Raw genomic sequence first — 18,986 nt, 5'->3', positions numbered from 1 at the left:
CTAGTTACTTCACAATCCGTTGTTTCCATTAACAATTGTTGTTTCTGCTTAGTCATGTTTTTGCATAATATCTTTGACTTCTTTTTGTTAATGAAAAAACCTGCCAAGTCTCCAAACTCCTTGATCTTGTCTATCACTTTTGGCATGTTCTCCAATGGATCTTCTACAATTAACATTATGTCATCTTCAAATGCTCTGACCTTATATGAATAGTCCTTTATTTTTATTCCTCGTATTTCCTCATCTTGTCGTATTTGTATCATCAGAATCTCCAATACTAAAATGAACAACAATGGAGATAACGGGCAACCTTGTCTTGTTCCTTTACTAATCGTCAATTTCTTGGTCAGTTCATCATTCACTACAATTGCTGCAGTCTGGTCTCTGTAAATTTCTTTAATTGCTCTGATGAATCTTTCTCCCAGTTGTAGCTTTTCCATAGTGGCAAACATAAAGTCCCAGTTTAAATTGTCAAACGCTTTTTCAGCGTCCACAAAGAAGAAACCAACCTCTTTATCACAACGCTTGTCATAGTATTCAATAGCATTGATCACTGTCCTTAAATTGTCTCTTATTTGTCTGTCTGGCAAAAAGCCTGCTTGTTCCTCCTCTATGACTTCCGAGAGCCACCCCTTCAGTCTCTCCGCCAATATCTTCGCAAAAATTTTATAATCGTTGTTAAGTAATGATATAGGTCTGTAATTTTTCACGTTAGTCAGGTCTTGGCCCTCTTTTGGGATCAATGATATATTCGCTTCACTCCAAGTGTCTGGAATCCTTTGATCCCTAAAAACTCCATTCATCACCTCTTTTAGGAATGGTGCCAGTTCATTGGCCATTGTCTTATAAAATTTAGCCGTAAGTCCATCTGGCCCTGGCGCCTTTCCTAGATTTGCGGATTGTATTGCCTTACTTATTTCCTCATCAGTTACTTCACTGTTCAACTTATTTCTCCAAACTTCCGAGATTTCTGGAAGTTTGGTTTTCTCCAAATATGATGCTATTGATTCTTTGTTTACTTCTTTTTTATTATACAGCTTAGCATAGAATTTATAAAAGGCTCTACTAATGGTAGTCTGCTCCAGGTACGTTTTATTTTCTTCACAGATTTTATTTATTATTTTCTTCTCCCTTTTCTTCTTCAATTGCCATGCCAAATATTTCCCAGGTTTATTAGCGCCCTCAAACGCTTTTTGATTCAGTCTTTTAAGGTTCCACTCTAATTCTTTATTACTCATTGCTGTTAGCTGTTCTTGAAGAATTTTGATTTCCTGGTATATTTTCTTTTTTCCTGGTCTCTTTTTTAACTGTGCTTCTTTGGCTTTTATTTTCTCCTCAATCTCTTGTCTTTTCTCCTCTTTCTTTTTCCTTGCTCTGCCATTTAAGTCCATTAGTATGCCCCTTACAACCGCCTTATACGCGTCCCAAACTTTGCTGGTTGGTACTTCTTTATTCACGTTGTATTGTATGAAAAACTTTGTCTCTCTTCTCAATGTTTCCATATTCTCACTTTCCTGTAACAAGTCCTCATTTATTCTCCAGGCTTTCCTTCTTCTCCTTTTTCCAAATTTCCACATAATTGGGTTGTGATCTGAGCCTACCATCGGCATTATTTCTACCTCCTTAGTCCATAACGCTAAGTCTTTTGAGGCCCAGATCATATCAATTCTTGATAATGTAAGATGCCTTGCAGAATAAAAAGTAAACTGTCTGGTTTTAGGATACTCTCTCCTCCATACATCTTCGAGAGTCTCTTGTTGAATCAACTCAAAAAAAAGCTTTGGCAATAGTCCTCTTTTCTTTTGTGCTGTTGTAGTCTTTTTGTCTAGTTCCAAATCTGTCACTCCATTGAAGTCTCCAGCAAGAATTATCTGGTCATATACAAGATCGTCTAAGTGCTTCCTTAAATCCTCAAAGAAGCTTTCCTTTGCACCGTTAGGTGCATAAAGTCCGACTACCAACACTCTCTTTAAATTCCAATTGCATTCCACTGCTACAAATCTAGCTTCCACATCTCTCATAACAAATTTTGGCTGCAGCTCCTCTTTTATGTACAACACCACTCCTCTTTTTTTCTTGTTGGAGGCCGCTACAAATTCTTTGCCCAATTTTCCAGATTTTAAATATTTTACATCCTGTTTTCTGATATGGGTCTCCGGAAAACAAACAATATCACATTTTTGTTTTAGTAGCCAATGAAAAATATTTTTCCTCTTATTCGGTGAGTTTAGTCCATTTACATTCCAAGATAATGCTTTACACTCCATATTCATGGTTTTGTTGGTAAGTCTTTTTCATTGTCCTTAATAAATCTCTCCATCTCCCGCTCAGATCTGATGCGTTTTTTTGCCCCTCCAAACTCAAAGGACACTCCTTCCGGTAACTCCCATCTGTACCTGATATTCATGTCCTTCAAAGTCTGAATTAGCACTTTATATTTTTTCCTGTCCAATAACACTGATCTGGGCAGTTCCTTCATTATGATAATCGTCTTGCCATCAATCTCCAATGGGTCTTGAAATTGTTTTGTCACAATCCTCTCTTTCATGTTTCTAGTTGTAAACTGCACAATCACATCCCTTGGTAATTTCCTCTGGGTTGCAATTCTCGAGTTCACACGGTACGCCACATCTAGGATAGCCACAATTTCCTCCTCCTCCTTCCCCAGGTATTCAGCCAACACCTCAGTCATCTGTTCTTGCGCTGACTTCCCTTCCACTTCTGGCAGACCACGAAAACGAAGCTGCTTCTCCATGTGTTTAGTTTCTGCAACTGACATCCTCCCCTTCACCAGTCTCATCTCTGTTTGTTGCGTGTCTATTAAATTCTCCATCGCGTCTTCTACTGTTTTGACTCTCTGCTGCGTTCCTTGTAATTCACTACTAATCGTTTCCACGCCTTTTTTCACTTCTGACAGCTCCGACTTTACTGTCTGTGTAACTTCTTTAACCTCCTTAATAAGCTCCAATTTCGTGTCCTTAAGTTCTTTCATCATGTCTACAAGTTTTTTGTCCAGATTCTCTATTGCCGATTGCCACTCTTTTTTCGACATCGTGGGGCTTGCTTTAGCTCGCTCCCACGAATCCGCTCTCTTCCTTAGCTCCGTGGCGTATAATTAAACGTTTTCCTTTTTTTCAAATGTCCCAATCTTTGCCAAAATTAAATTTCTAAGTATCCAAAATGTCGGGCGTCTTTTCTCTATGGTTTCTCTATGTTGTTGTAATCCAAAATGGCCTACTTCCTCTTCCGCTGAAGCCGCGACCCTTCCCCTTTCAAAAATGGCGATTCCCTACTTCCTGTCCTTCGGCAAGGGCCGCTTCTTTCCAGCCACTCTATTGTTGTTACGCACTTCCTGTCTCCCGTCTTCCCACAGCAGGTCTCGCGATGGTGTCTTTTTCCCACAGCTCCAAAACCACAGGTATTCAAAACAATAGTCCGATTTTTGTAATAACTTCTTTAAACTTAGTCTCTTTTAAAATACAACTCCTGCCGAGTCTTCACCTCCTTTTCACTAGTCTGTTGCAGTTTAAAAATCTACTTTCTTTCCTCTCTGTTTTTGTCAATCTGTCCCGTTTCAAGAGATAGCGATCTTTACCTTCTCTTCAACTTTCTCGGGTTGTAATCGCTGTTTCGATCTTGAATTCTCCTCTCAACTTCCCTCCCCGATCGAAGCTTGGGTATGTAGGTCTTATGCCAGCCGAATTGGCCCCAAAACTGCCGCAGAGATTATAGCCGACCCGTCGCAAGGTGGGACCTCAAGGATCGGGGGGGAGACTCATTGAGTAGAGCCCCCCCTCGTCCGAGATCTAGCTCACCCTAGGGTCTTGAGCGTTCTTTGCCTGCTCCCCGCCTGAGAGCAGTCGGCCGCGGGTTATTTTCACCCCTCCGGCCGGTTAAAACGGCAGTCCGGTCAGCTCCGCAAATGGAGCTGCGTTAGACCTCCATGAATCCCAAACCGGAAGTCCAATTCTTTGATACAATCTGATGCCTTTGGGTTTTTCAATTATCTCTGTGTATCTTCTGAATTATATCTGTGTATCTCTGTGTACCTTCTGAATTATTAATTTTATTTTGAAAATGCATATCCCACCTTTCAGAAATGTGATGTTCATCGTGGCTTCTGCATGAGATTATACTCTTTTTGTATATTAGATTCTTTGCTACATACTTAAAATTTTTCTAGGCCCCAGTCTTTGTCTCAGTGTTGTCCATCTATAAAACATGTTTTCTGCATGATTTCTTCATCATTTTATGACTCGACTTGTAGTCAGCAGCTTGGCTCACTTTCTTGAGTTGTGAATGCAGGTTAATGTATTTCCTGTTTTCTGTGAGTGGCACAGGTTTAGTCCAATTTATGTTGATCTTTGTTATTGTTTGTGTATTTTAATGTTTGGTGGCAGGAGGCTTGAAAGCACAAGCAGAGACTGTAGAGAATTTTCTTTGGGCTCTGCCTTTTGGTCCACTAAGGTCTGTTTCTACTCCATTGATTTTTACCACATTCTGTCTAACTGCCAGGCTCACCAAGAATGTGTACCCTTCTGTGAACAGGGGCAAGGTCTTTTTGCCTTTGCTTCAAATAATTTTTAGGTAGTTTACACTCTAAAGCTCATTTAAGTCTATGGTCTTGCTTATGTATTTTGGCTGTTGCTTATCAGCAGATGCTGCTGTGTTTTCAAAATCTTGTCTTTTTTCTAGGTGATGTTCAGCACAAACAAAAGTGCTAGGGTGATGAGTCGGGTGTTTGATAACGGCTACCCATGGGACATGGTGTTCCTCACTCGTTTTTTGACTTTTATTCGAAATTTCCTCCCTGCCCACGTGACTGGCTGGCTCATCATACTTCGAGAGAACCAGCAGCTTAACCGTGCAAATTATGGGGTGGTCCAAAAGGACAGGTACTTGGGGCTAAAGTGGAAGTTGAGGTGGGAAAAGAAAATGTAAAGAACAAAAATGGAGTTATAGTGTATGTGTGTCCATGAGGGATGGGAATTTCTAAGGTGTATTCCCAAAATTAATTCAACATTCTCAGCAAAGGACTCCACAGAAGAAAATGGTATGAGGCATTTTGATCCCTCAAGTGGAAAATCTAAATCCGCTTCCTGATGAACAGTGGTCGCACAATTGATCAAGAAAGTATTGTTTTGTTATTAATTTATTTAAGGTATTTGTATGAGTCTTAGGAGCCATCTCAGGTATCAGAGAACCTAGTATACAAATATTTTGTTACAGTTCTCTTGTGCAAGCCTCACTGCAAAGAATATGAACGGCAAATAATCAGTTTCACTGAATTCTCTGATGGCATATGCTAAGTAGATAGGCCACTTAGAATTGCCAGGTCTCCTTACTCTCCCATGTCTTTTATTTGCTCATGCATGCTCCTGGCCCTTGCACGACAATGTCACTTCCAGAATTATAAATCATGTTACACCAGCCGCAGGAGTACTCTCACACTCCATTCAGAGCTGATTCTTTGAAAATTGGCCCATTTGCGGAACCATTTTTATTTCTCTCTTCCCTTCACTCCAGCTTCATTTGTCCCCATCCTGATCTTCCTTCTTGTTCTTCCAGCCTTCCCACTTTTTCTTTCTCCTCAACTCACCTCAATTTTTTAAAATAAAACCGTGGCAGGCATTTTGGATAATCTCAGCAATTAGTCATAACATTGGTTGCCTAGTCAATTCAAAATGGCTACCAGAATCTTGTGAGGTAATTTTATGAGATGACATTTTTTGTTTTATTTTTTACCCTCTTTAACCATTTTTAAAGCTTTTTTCTGCAAACCTATGGATTGCCCTGGGTTTATAGAGATTTCTTCTATACATACATGGAACTGTTGTATAATTTTTGATTCTTCCAATATTTTATTTTATTTTATTCTGGAACTCAAGGTAATCTTGGTAAGTAAGTAGATTGGGGTTTGTTTTGCCTTTCCTCAGAACATTCAAACTGGGGTTGATTAGCTGTTCTTTCAGAACAGACTTCTTCAGCTCTGTGTTTGGAATTCATTGCCACTACAGACAGCGTAGCATTGGCTGAGAGGCGTTTAAAACCTTCTGGGAAATAGCTATGATAAATGACACTGCCATATTCAGAGGCAGCATACCTGAGAATAAGAAATGCTGAGAGGCCAACAACGAGAATGGTCTGTTTAACTCATGCGTTGCTTGTGCTCTTCCTGGAAGTGTCTGACGGGCTCCTGCAATAAAGCAAGATACTGGAGAACATAGATGCTTGACAGAGCAGACTTGTCCTATATAGTTTCAGAATGAGTAGCAAAAAAAAAAGAAAGCCATTGAAGAAAGGTTAACTTGAGACCCTTCATCTCATTTTGTAAAACAATGTTCAACTTTATCGCCAAAATACTAATGTCTCTTTCTTTGTCTTTCCCTCACCCACACCCCGGTAGGTCTGTGATGGGAGACATAGTATTGAATGAGGAACTGCCTGGATACATCTTCAATGGGAAGGTGTCTGTCAGGCCCAGTGTGAAGAAGTTCAAGGGAAACGCTGTTATGTTCAAGGACAGTCAAGAGGCAGAGGAAGTGGATATTGTTGTCTTTGCCACGGGCTACAAACCTTCTTTTCCTTTCTTTGATGAGTCCATTATTAAGGTTGAAAACAAACACGCCTCCTTGTACAAATACATTTTCCCACCTCGGCTAGAAAAGCCCACGCTGGCCATCATAGGCTTCCTCAAGCCTTTTGGGGCAGTTATGCCACTTGTGGAAACTCAAGCACGTTGGGTCACCCGTATCTTTAATGGTAAGTAGGATGAAAAACAATAATTCCATAAAACCAAGGTCATGTTTCTGGGGCTGGATCCCACATAAATGCAGCACCTTCTCGAGACAGAAGGTGCCTTCCCCTAAACCACATGTTTTAAACAGGACAGCTTCTTCCATTGGGTCTGTGGGATCCCGGCCATTGTTTTTACCTCTCCCACATTGCTGCTTATATCTCTACAGGCTCAAAAAACTGCTCTCAGCTTTCCATCCCTCTTGGGGCATCCTTAGTCTCCATTAAGCTTTATTGCTGTCTTTCTTTCCCATCCTTTTTTTAAAAAATCATATTTTTATGAATACCTCAGGAGTCCCCTGAGCACTTAGAGACCTCATCCTCATATGTGGGTTATCCACATGAAGCCAACTATATAAAAAACTGAGGAAACAAGTGTACATTGCAAAATATACATCAGCTGTAAAATATTTTCCTATTATTATTTAGGCCAAACATTGGTTTATTTATTTGGAGATTTTATATGCTTCCTCTCCAATGTTCTCCCTACACTGAGGCACAAAGTAAAAGCAATGCAATCATATATCTCATTCTGAAGTGAGCCACAGAGTGTGAATTCATAGATCACCAAAATGGAGCTAGGGAGAGATGGGGGCGGGGAACGGGATGTTTCTCTACAAATTTAAAAGCAACTCCAAGTTTGCAAAACTATTTAAAATCTTAGAAACAATACATTGGAGGATTGAAACTCCCTAAAATAAAAAAATGCCTGTAGCTTTAAGAAAGTAATGTTCACAGAGCTCTCAGTCACAACTTTGGAGATTGCTAGGCAACAATAGTAATATTGCTGAGCAAAGCTGAGGTAGGAAAGCGAGGGAAGAAGAGGTAAATTTGAACAAAACAGCCCTCGGGAGTTTCCCATCCACCTCTCATTTCATGTTCCCCAATAGAGGAGGACTCAGCAGGGACAGGCCTGGTGGTGGTGACCACTGGGGACATACTACCCTCACCATGCAGTCCAGTGTCAAAGGTCAATGCACAACTGGGCCAGACTTTTCCCATGGAGAGGCTGCCAGGAGAGGGAAGGTGGGAAGGACGAAGATAGGAGCAGGCAAAAGTAGGTTGGCTGATAGATGAGGAGAAGACAAGGAGGCAGGGGAGGGTCTTGGCGGCTGTCAGGGAAGGGAAATAGGAAATGGGGGGGTCAAGGGAAAACGAGATCCCTCAGCAAGTCCTTGTAAAATCATAAAAGGAACAGCATAAGAATGATTAATATTAAAACAAGCCATAGAAAGAAGCCAGGGGTATAAAAACTGCATAAAACAACATTCGGCATCCTAAAATAATATTTGTAGAACAGCCCACAAACTAGAAGCAGACTGTAAAACCAGTTTTAAAAGACAGAAGCTCTCAGTTAAGTCTGAGTAAAAAAAGAGGCAACCCCACTACAAAAGTCCTGGGTATTTCTCATGCATATAAATACCACAATTAATTTCAATGGAGAGAGAGAATCTGCAGATACGACAGTGTGCACATAGATTATCTCCTTTATTAGACTGACTGAAAATTGATTTGTGTTGGGGATTTCCGTAACTAGATTAGGACAATAATTTACACTATTTCCCACTTTGTAGTACGAACTACTTGAGTAGCCATCTGATTTTCGGTCTGTTGTACATAAAACCTTGCTTCATCCCACAAGCAAAAACTGATAGTCACTCTACACATTACTTCTTTTACTAGTTCTCGATGGAGGCAACCTGTGCTCTGCACAGACACACATCAGATAGGGTATTGACTTCTATTATTTATTGTATTGTGCTTTTAATTTGAGAAACTGTGAATTTTAATATTTATGAATATAATCTGCCCTGAGCCTGCTGGTGCGGGGAGGGCGGAATATAAATATAAATAAATACATAAATAAATATTTTTTTTATAAAAAGAGTTAATGAAATTGGAAAGCTGTTTTCAGGGGAGGTCCTGCCTTTCTTCCAAGCTTTTTTCCTCATGTAAAAACAGTGCAAGGTGAGAGAGTTATTCTCTTTCTTCTGCCAAACTGGCAGTAGAAATGGGTAAATGACTCCCATCTGCAGTATTTTTGCATGGGGGGAAATGCTTGGGAGAAAGACAGGAGCTTTCCCTCCCCCAGTGGTAGCTTTCTGAGCCAATGTGCATACTTCTTAAAAAATAAAATCCAATCCCCGAGGTGGTGTTTATCTGTGCGGAGCATGACATGGTTTCATGGAGAACTTGTAAAAGAAGTAACATGTAGAGAGGCTGTGATGTTAAGCAGCAGTCAGAACATCTTTAGGGAAGCCACATCCACCAGAATGGCCTGGACAAAGATTCCCTCTAGCTCCCACCCACAACCCCAACCCAACTCAAATACAAGCAAATCACAGGAACACCCACTGTGAGTACCGCCACATAATATGCCTCTCCTCCACTCCCTGGCCATGGTTCTGTGGTTTAGCATGGCGATATCCTATGCCTTGTTGTTCAATGCAAAAGAGTTCTTTATCTTTTTAAGAATTTTTTTTAAAGCAAGTTGGTTTTAAAAAAAATCCTTCTCCTCCTGTTTTTTAGGCTTATGTAAGTTGCCTCCAGTGAACAAAATGCTGAAAGAGGTCAATGAAAAGAAGAAAAACAAGTCCAACTGGTATGCCTCTGTACAAAAGAGAGACATGGCTCTGTACACATGTTACAGTGAAGGCACATATATCTTGCATTCATACATATATCTCTGTTTGTAAGAAAGAGCTAACTAGAGGTGGGCACAGACGTAATTATGACCCAAAGTTTGTCACGAACCGGGCTGGTTTGTAATTCACAAACACGCAACATGTGGGGCCACGTTTTTCACAAACGCCATGACTTTTTTGACTGGTTTGTTCGCTTCATAATTGGTTTGTGAAGCCAGACAGCCTGGCGCCAATCCATTAATTCCCTTGGCAATGGAGGACACGAATGGCTGCAGACCTTCTGCAGCCATGGAAACACCAATCTTAGCCCTAGAAACCTTGCTAGACAGTTCTCTGTGCAGCCCCGGTGCCAGGGCGCGCGTGCTCCAGACTGCGTGATGATGTCATCACATGATGATGTCATCACGCAGTGCCGCCGGCGGGTGGCTGGGGCAGTGCAAGGAGGCCGCCCGCACGCTGCCCCGGCCGCCTGTCATCCCTGGCCCATGGCTGCTGCGTCTGGCTGGGGACGTGCGGCAGCGGCGGCGGCGGTGGTGTGGAGCTGGCTGGAGGCGGCACAAGACACATGCCTTCGCCCCCGGCACCCCCTCTGGTGCCCCTTCTGGCCCCGCGGCACCTGCAGCCCCCCAGGGCCGGCGTGCCCATAGAGGCCAGATAGGCAGTGGCCTCAGGCGCGAGGGCCCTGGAGAGGTGCCGAAGGGGGTGTCGGGGGCGGAGGCGTGCACCGCAGAGCTGGCGTGGCTGGCCTGCAGCTGCTGCAGCCAGCCAGCCCCATGCTGCTGCCACCGCCGCCACACACCCCCAGCCGGGTGCAGCAGCCACGAGCCGCTGCCAGGGTGGCATGCAGAGCATGGAGCAGCCTCTGCCCGCCACCCCAGCCACCCACCGGCGAATGCCCTGGCTTGTGCTGCGCGATGACGTCATCGTGCAGTCCGTGGTGCGTGCGTGCCATGCGCGCGCAGGAGGGGGGTTGCCACAGGCACCAGAGACCCTGGCGCTGGCAGTGCAGCCCCCACCTCACTGCCTCAATGGTGGCACCGGCCCTGTCTCCGTACCAACTGGAGAGTTCCCATTCTGCTCTGTAGAGCAAGGAGCAAGCATTAATTCCTTATGCAACGGAGGGGATGGAGACCTTCTGTAGCTCTAGGAACACCAATCTTAGCCCTCAAAACCTTGCTAGGCAGCTCTGCCTGCAAACCAGAGAGCTCTCATTCTGCTCTATGTGAGTGTGCAGTATATAAGACACAGCTCTCAGCCACATGCTTTCACTTTGCAGCAAGCAGAGAGAAAGGCAGGAACTGTTGTGGAAAGATGGAGAGAGGGAGGATTTGGGAGCATTTGGGTGGAGTTGTTGCTGAGTGTCTTTCTTCTGTAGAGCGCTTGTTCTGGCTGGGAAGGTGTCTGGGTGCCCACCCTAGTCTCAGGCTACTGCTAGGCTCTGGGGCCCAGCTTAGTGGGTTCCTCTGCTGAGGGCTCACATCTTTTTCTTTATCATCATCATCATCATCATCATCATCATCATCAATAATAATAATAATAATAATAATAATAATAATAATAATAATAATAATAATAATTTGAGCATTTCTTCTAGCTGGTGAGGTGTCCGGGTGCTCAATTAGGGTGCTCCTCCAGTCTCAGGGCCACTGCCTGGGTCTGGGGCCAAGTTTAGTGGGTTTCTCTGCTGAAGGCTAACACTTTCCTTTCTTCTTCTTCTTCTTCTTCTTCTTCTTCTTCTTATTTTGAGCACCTTTCCTGTCTGGAAAGGTGCGTGGATGCTGAGTTAGGGTGCTGAGGGTTCACACACTCTTACTCTTCTTTTTGATTTTTTTCTTATTCTTATTTTGTGTGCCTGTCCCACCTGGGAAGGTGCCTCTGTGTGATGGGTCAGGGGCCTTTTCTCCCACCTCAATCTCTGTGGCAGCATGAGCCTCAGGGTCCAAGTTTAGTGGGTTCCTCAGCTGAGGGCTCAAACTCTTCTTGTTTCTTTCGTTTGTTATATTACTTCTTATTTTGGGCACCTGTCCTGCCTGGGAAGGTGCCTCTGTGTGGTGAGTCAGGGGCCTTTTCTCCCACCTCAATCTCTGGCAGCACGAGCCTCAGGGGCCAAGTTTAGTGGGTTCCTCAGCTGAGGGCTCAAACTCTTCTTGTTTCTTTCGTTTGTTATATTACTTCTTATTTTGGGCACCTGTCCTGCCTGGGAAGGTGCCTCTGTGTGGTGGGTCAGGGGCCTTTTCTCCCACCCCAGTCTCTGTAGCAGCGCCAGCCTCAGGGGCCAAGCTTAGTGGGTTCCTTGGCTGAGGGCTCTTCTTATTAGCTCCATGAAGGTTAGAGTGAGTTGCAAAGCTGGACGTGGGGGGGGGGGAGAAGTCCCAAGCTCATCCTGCTGGCCCACTGGTATCCAGCAATAGTGGGGAGGTCTCATAGTCAGAGCCTCTTTCTCAAGATCCGCTTATGGGGATGGAGGAGGAAGCAGAAGAGTTGTCAGTGTTGCCAGAGGAAGGGTATCTGCTAAAACTTTTTGAGGAGGAGGAGGAGGAGGGATCTCAGTGCATCGGGGGGTCTTGGAGAAACATCCAGCTCCTCCAGATCCCAACCTCTTCAGGCCCACACTTTGGCAGCACTTCCTAATCCTCTCCAATGACCCCTGCGTAGTGCGTTGCTAGGCCTGCAATGTCCTAGTGCGTAGGAGCTTGAGTCCCAAGCACCGAGGCTGCTGTGAGTGGGAATGGAACTTCCAGCCAGACTCCCCTTCAGGAGGTTGTTCCCTCGGAGTTGGTGGAACTGCCAAGAAAAGGAAACGGGGAAGGCTCAGGAGGCAGGCATTCATGTGGTGGCGGAGATAACTGCCCTGGACCTCATCCATCCCCTGCTCCTGGAGCAGAACCACTCTGTAGCCCAACCTTTGTCTGTTGTGGAGGTGTGGGCTTGAGTAGTTACGGACCACACAGTGGCTGTGCTGTGTTGTTGGAAACATTACACTGTGGTCCATTGTTTGTATTATAGTTAGATGGATTTCTAGCTGTGCAAACTCCTCCTCTTGTACCCTTTGGAGAAGATTCAAAGAGGTACACAGAGGACACTTAAAAAAAGTTTAGCAAAAACACAACCAAGGGAGAATATAATGATAAAGTTATGCATGGACTGCAGATATTGGACAGAGAGAATGTTTTCTGCCTCCCCCATAATATTAAAACTTAGGGCATCCAGTGAGGTTGATGAGCAATAGATTCAGGATAGAGAAAAGGAAGATTCCCCATCTCCATTTGACCATTTGCTTGCAAGCATGGCACCCACACTCAGAGGAGAAGGGGACACACACACTGGCACCATTGGCACTGTGACCAAGAACTTTTGGAAAGCAGCACCCGTCATCACAGAGAAGGAATGAGATGGACCCTATCCTTAGCTTACCACTCCAACAAGCAACGTTCCAGCTGAAGGAGGCTTCCTCCAATTTCAATGACTCTTCTTCCAATGGGAGATCCAAGGAAGTCAGAGGAAGTTTCCTTAGGCAGCAAGAAGGCACCTTGGATGAAAGGTAGATCTATGCCAACATACATGCGCACACTTCTGCCATGTCTAGGTGCTATGCTCATGGTTTGGTGATTGTGCAGAGGAGGGTGAGGGGCCATCACGTCTATACCTGCTCCCTCCATGTGATGACTGAACATGGGAGGGGTCATGTGTAGAGGGCCAAGGTTGTGGAATGTTCATTCTGTGCTGACAGCTGAAGTTATTGTCTAAGGAGAGCTCAGCATGCGCGCGTGCACACACACACCTCATATGATCATGAAGTCCAGAGTCTTAAAATTAGCAATTCATTCTACTGCTACCATTACTTTCAACAAATTATGCAGGGCTTTTTTTACTCAGATAGGAGGGCTTCAAGATAAGGAAGCAATCTCAAAGAGTTGCATTAGTAAATGGATAGAGCATGACTATAGACTTTACTACTACTGCTGTAAGTATGATCCTATGGGGGATTTCCTATGTTGTTTCATATGTCAGTCTGAGTATTGTTTATGCTCAGTTTCAGCATTTTTTGAATTCTGTAGGATTACTCCTGGTATAAACCTTTGCAAATTTGCATGTATATAACCTATTACATATATATTGAAATGTCTGTGGAACTGATTGTACAGACTCACAGGGTGCAATCTGCCTTGAAATAATTAAAACACAGCCTGCTGATTTAGAATATTTACAGAAAAGTGATAATACTCACCCAGAGACTCTGAGATTTCACCATATTTATTGCCAAATAAGTTCTTCTGAGAAAAAGTAGAACTTTCCCCTTTTCTCAGGGTCCAACACTTCAAGATCCCTGTGGCAATGACCTTAAGTTCCAGATTTCCTATGCAGGCTATTTGGAACAAAGCATTCAATAGTGTGCCATTTATTTTCACCTTTCTTTCTTTCTTTCTTTCTTTCTTTCTTTCTTTCTTTCTTTCTTTCTTTCTTTCTTTCTTTCTTTCTTTCTTTCTTTCTTTCTTTCCCATCTCATCTTTTTTTGTTCTTTGATTAAGGTTTGGCTACAACTTTGATGAGGTTCTGAAAATGGATTGGCTTGTTTACATGGATGAAGTGGCCTCCTTAATTGGTGTAAAGCCCAGTGTACGAGCTCTTCTTCGCAGCGATCCAAAATTGGCCCTTAAGATCTTCTTTGGACCTTGCTCTCCCTACCAGTACCGCCTAGTTGGACCGGGGAAGTGGGATGGAGCCAGGAATGCCATCATGAGCCAGTGGGAGCGGACCCTGAAGCCTATGAGAACCCGGGTGGTAGACACATCCAGTTTCCTTGGATATGTGCTTAAAGCCCTTTCCCTGTTTGCGATCTTTGTTGGGATTCTCTATGGTTTAAATTAGTTCTGACAGCTTTATAATATGGCTGTTTGTCTTTCCAGATATCTGCTTTCTTTCTCTGTCCAACATCTTTTAGGGGGCAAGTTGGACAAACTAGAATTCAGATTCAGGCAATTTGAGCATAGATATCTTTTTCTACAGATCTGTTTTTAAAATGGAAGTCTCCTCGATATCAATACATAAGAGAGATCTCAGCAAAGTAAAGCCTATTCCGAACCCAGAAAATTCACTGCAACTCCAAAAGTCAGTTGTTACATTAAATGTGTGGATTTTGGAAATTAACAATATGACATTAAAACTCAACACTTCTGCTTGCAAATTTAAAATGTGAGTTTCAGTCTGAGTAACATTCAAAAAGGCAAAAGTTTTCTTCAGCAGCACCACTTGAAATTTAAATACCTTGTTTATACTTTAAGGAAACTAGCCTTTTGGAGGAGTTAATTCCAATGTTTTCTTAACCTTAGCACTGTCTGAATAAGTTTAATAGTTGGGAAGAATTGGAAACTGGGGCTTAAAATGCTTAGCATGCTCTTTCCTTTCATTTAATTTGGAGAATATGCCAGCCCTGTGCTGTGAAGGGCAGGGTTTGGGGAGGGTGCTTTATCTTCCCGTGCAAGTTGTCCCACCTCTGATACCAGCAAGCAGTCAAGCAGGGGCATAACAGGTAGATGGAATCAAATCCAGCTTATACAATTTCCATGGTGGTGGTGGAAAGTGCCGTCAAGTTGCAGCTGGCTTATGGCGGCCCCATAGGGTTTCAAGGCAAGAGACTAACAGAGGTGGTATGCCATTGCCTGCCTCTAACACTTGGTGTTCTCCCATTGTGGTACTAACCAGGGCCAACCCTACTTAACTTTAGAGATCTGAGTTTGAGTCATCTTAGGCCATCCCAGTCAGTCTCCATGGGTATAGCTATCCAGTGACTGCTTAAAAACTAACATCATTTATTCAGGTGCATATACAAGCAATGAAGTTTCAAAAATAGTAGGAATGATATTGTTTCAGCAGGCACAAATAAATCGCTCATTATAGGTGCTAATAATAACTCAGCATGGCCCATACTTTATGGGAGTTCTTATCACGTCTCATGCTGCTCCTTCCTCGACTGAATCTGATTCTATGTTTGTCCTACTTTGCCCCGCCATCTACTTTTGGGAGTGGGACTCGCTCACTTGGAATGGATCATTTCTCTTTAATAACAGTGTGCTTATATACCACTCTTCTAGACAGATTAGTGCCCCACTCAGAGCAGCTCCAGTGAACAAAGTCTCTTTGATTGGTTATTGTTCTAGACTGTCCTCTCTTTGAAGACCTCTAACTATTCTGTAACAGACCAACATGGCCTCTGGTATCATGTGCACAGTTGAAATCTTACATTTTACATTTACAGCTGCACATATGGTGCATGAGCACACTGGATTTGACCAAGTTGAATTTATACCACTTTATGGACACCTCCTGGTATTGAAGAGGCCAGAGCTCAAGGTGGATGGGGTAGGAAGATGTCCCCCCACTACTTAGCATATTTAAGGGTGCCATATTGTCTGAACCAGCTCTGTATTTACCTGATTTTGCACTATTTGCACTTTTCTGTGCAGATTTTATACAAAGCAATACACTTTCTATATTTGGAGTTGTACAAGTGCAGTGGTCTCTATGCTATTTCTACTCCACTGCAAGTGCCCCTAACTTTTAGGACAATCATTTAATGTGCAACTTAAAATGTTAATGAAGCCCTGCTTTTCATTTTAAAATCTTCGTCCTTAAGATTAAAAAAGGAAGAAGCTACAGGGACTTCTGCAAAAACCAAAGGTTAGCACCAGGCTTCCTCCCATAACCTGCTTGGGCGCCTTTAGGAAGGCCTCAAAAAGAGCACAAAGGCCACTGCTGTTTCCTACAGATAGAGCTTCTCTGTACAACAATTAGGGTTACCGACCTCTACGTGGGCCCTGGAGACCTCTCGGAATTACAACTGATCTTCCGGTGACAGAGATCAGTTCCCCTGGAGAAATCGGATGCTTTGAAAGGTGTAGTCTATGGCATTATACCATTCTGAGGCTCCTCCCCTCTGCAGGCTCCACCCTCAGAATCTCTAGGAATTTCCAAAGGTGGAATTGGCAACCCTACATTGGTAGCCAATGGTATTCCTACTCTGTATGTGGAGATTCTCTTGAGCTCTGTTTTATGGCCAATAGTCAGTGATCCATCTGACTTTTTGGAATTTCTTTTTCGAACAATCTGTTTGAAGAGGATTCCCAGTCCTCTTCTCCTGAGGTACATGGGGCTCTTCTGGGATTTGATCTGGGCCTCCTCATGACCAAAATGAGAATTGTGCGCATGTCATGTTGTCACTTACAGAACTCTCTTAATTTGCAAAGTGCCTTAGATCTGGATCATTAACACATATTACAATAAATCAAATGTTTTCAAACTGAGATCTGTAAGAATGATCAAATAAGAAAAAAACAATGTTGTAATGAGGGACTTTGTGATATAACTTGTATTGATCTTTCCTGAAATTAATAAATATAGCAACTGAAATTATTCCTGAATTTGTGGGTTTTTTCTCCTGCTGGACATTCTTAAGAAATTTTGTCATTTCCATTATTTAGTGATACGTCATCTGGAGTATACCATTACACCAGGAGTACACAATTGTGGAGTACACAATTACACCAAGTAATTGCATTTTTTAAAACTGTTATGATGTTCCAAAGAGAGAGGTAATGTTTGGCGTTTCCCCCCCTAAAGCTGACTTGCATTGCAGACCTGAGCGGGGTTACATCCTTTCTTTCAGGGTTGTGTAGTGTCTAGAGTAAATGGCTAGGCTCTGGGAGACCCAGGTTCGATTCTCAGCTCTACCATGGAAGCTTACTGAATGATCTTGGGCCAGTTAAATACTCTCAGCATAACCAACCTTTCAGGGTTGTTGTGAGGGAGAAATGGAGGAGAGAATTATATGAGCTGCTTTGGGTCCCTGTTGAGGAAAGAAAGGCAGGGTATAGATGAAGTAAAATCGATAAAAATAAAAATAAAATCTTTCGTAGAGCCTCTCTACATGAGATGCCAGTCCACGTGTTCCTCAAGTGTCGGGAAGCATAGTTTTGAAAGACAGTGCCAGCGGAGATTGCTCTGGAGACAAGGATTCTCTCACAACCTTCTGCCACCTCTGGCACGTTGGACTGTCTCCCGTTCTGGAGCTTTTACCCTGCTGCCCTCGCTGCTTAAAACATTGAATTAACCAAGCCTCAGCAGGGTAAAGACTACTGAAGGGGGGACACCAGAGGCGGTGGAGGATTATGAGAGGTGATGGGAGGAGGTGGCTGATACCTAGTGATTACCTTCTGGAGAGGGGTGTGCTGTAAACCACAAGGGTCTGGGATGCATGGATATTCTTTTAGCCCTTGGAAAAGTGAAATTTACAAAAGAGGATTGTGCTCATCACCTTAAGGCCTCACTCCGGCAGCTCGGCAAAAGAAAGAGAGAGAAAATCTTCTTAATTACTGCATTGTGTTGTGGAAAACTGGCCATGTGTACATATACATGAATGAGAGTTTGTAATAGAGCTATTTTTGATACTGACTGAAGGTTATCCCTGTTGGAATTACTGGAATACCTTTGACTATGTTTAGATGGGTATGATGGTCTTTTACATAGTGTTGTAAAAAGTTTGTATGAGATTACGTATAACTTATTTATTTATTCACATATTGCACGAATCACTGTAAATATGATTATATAAGGCGAACACTGTGATTTATAGCATTTTCCTCTAGTTCAGGGAGGGTCCTATTTATTTGTTGCTTTTGAATTCTGGAGGAGCCTCTGTTGTGTTTACTTCGGTATCCCTAGATAGGCTGATCAAGCATGTATGAAAACACCATCAGCCCCTGGTTTGCTCAGGTATCAATTGTCTTTACTCTTGCACAAGTTGGTCATTATACAAGGAGTGAAATACCTGCAATACATAATTGTAAAATGACATTCTGGAAGAAGGTGCACAGAAGGGTAGTACGGTAAAGGTCTATTTCAGACAAGATTGCTTCCTAGACTCCTTTAGAAAACATTTTCTCAAAGTTGTTTCCAGTCTGACTTTTGCATTATAAAAATATATTGTAAATCACCAACTTTTTCTGAGCAAGTAGATGGTCGAGGGGCAGCACTGAAGGGTTTAGTTTGTCTGAGAGCCAAACTACAAGTGACGTCTTACACAGGTTGGACACTAGTTGGCTTCCCTCAAGTTTTGATGGGAAATGTAGGCATCCTGGTCTTGCAGTTGTAATGGAGAGCCAAGCTGTAAAACCAGGGCGCCTACATTTCCCATCAAAACTTGAGGGAAGCCGACTAGTGTTCAACCTGTGTAAGACGTCACTTTTAGTTTGGCTCTGAGATGACAGAATACTGGAATCTTACTGGTATGTATCCTACCATTGGCTGGAGGACATTCCAACAGCTTAAAAAGCCTTTTTCTTGTCCAAGGACCCTTTCTCTCACTGACGTGGCTCTTCCATTGGAGAAAGGGATTCTCCAGTTTCCCCTTCACGTCCCACTTTTTTTCCAAATACTCCTTCAATCTACCCCAATCCTTAAAAAATTCTTCAGCATTCTGGTCTCTCAGCCTTCTTGTCATTTTGTCCATTTCCGCCATGTACAGCAACTTTTGTATCCAATCTCCAATAG

The 18,986-nt window shown here is 43.1% G+C and overlaps 1 protein-coding gene across 2 annotated transcripts in view; it reads left to right on the top strand.

The window, feature by feature from the left end:
* Nucleotides 1-18,986, top strand: part of LOC129330085 (flavin-containing monooxygenase 1-like) — a 34,172-nt gene extending 15,186 nt beyond the window's left edge. Inside the window, exons 5-9 of one of the 2 annotated variants that reach the window (XM_054979969.1) lie at nt 4,696-4,895; nt 6,407-6,762; nt 9,325-9,397; nt 13,970-14,235; nt 18,961-18,986. In XM_054979969.1, the coding sequence (XP_054835944.1) occupies nt 4,696-4,895; nt 6,407-6,762; nt 9,325-9,397; nt 13,970-14,235; nt 18,961-18,986 (921 nt within the window). Of the gene's footprint in view, nt 1-4,695; nt 4,896-6,406; nt 6,763-9,324; nt 9,398-13,969; nt 14,310-18,960 lie in introns of those variants that run through there. The other variant, XM_054979970.1, reaches the window with a different exon arrangement.

This window comes from Eublepharis macularius, chromosome 5, assembly GCF_028583425.1.
Source record: "Eublepharis macularius isolate TG4126 chromosome 5, MPM_Emac_v1.0, whole genome shotgun sequence".
Taxonomy (NCBI): Eukaryota; Metazoa; Chordata; class Lepidosauria; order Squamata; family Eublepharidae; genus Eublepharis; species Eublepharis macularius.
This window is presented reverse-complemented; position numbering and strand designations above follow the sequence as displayed.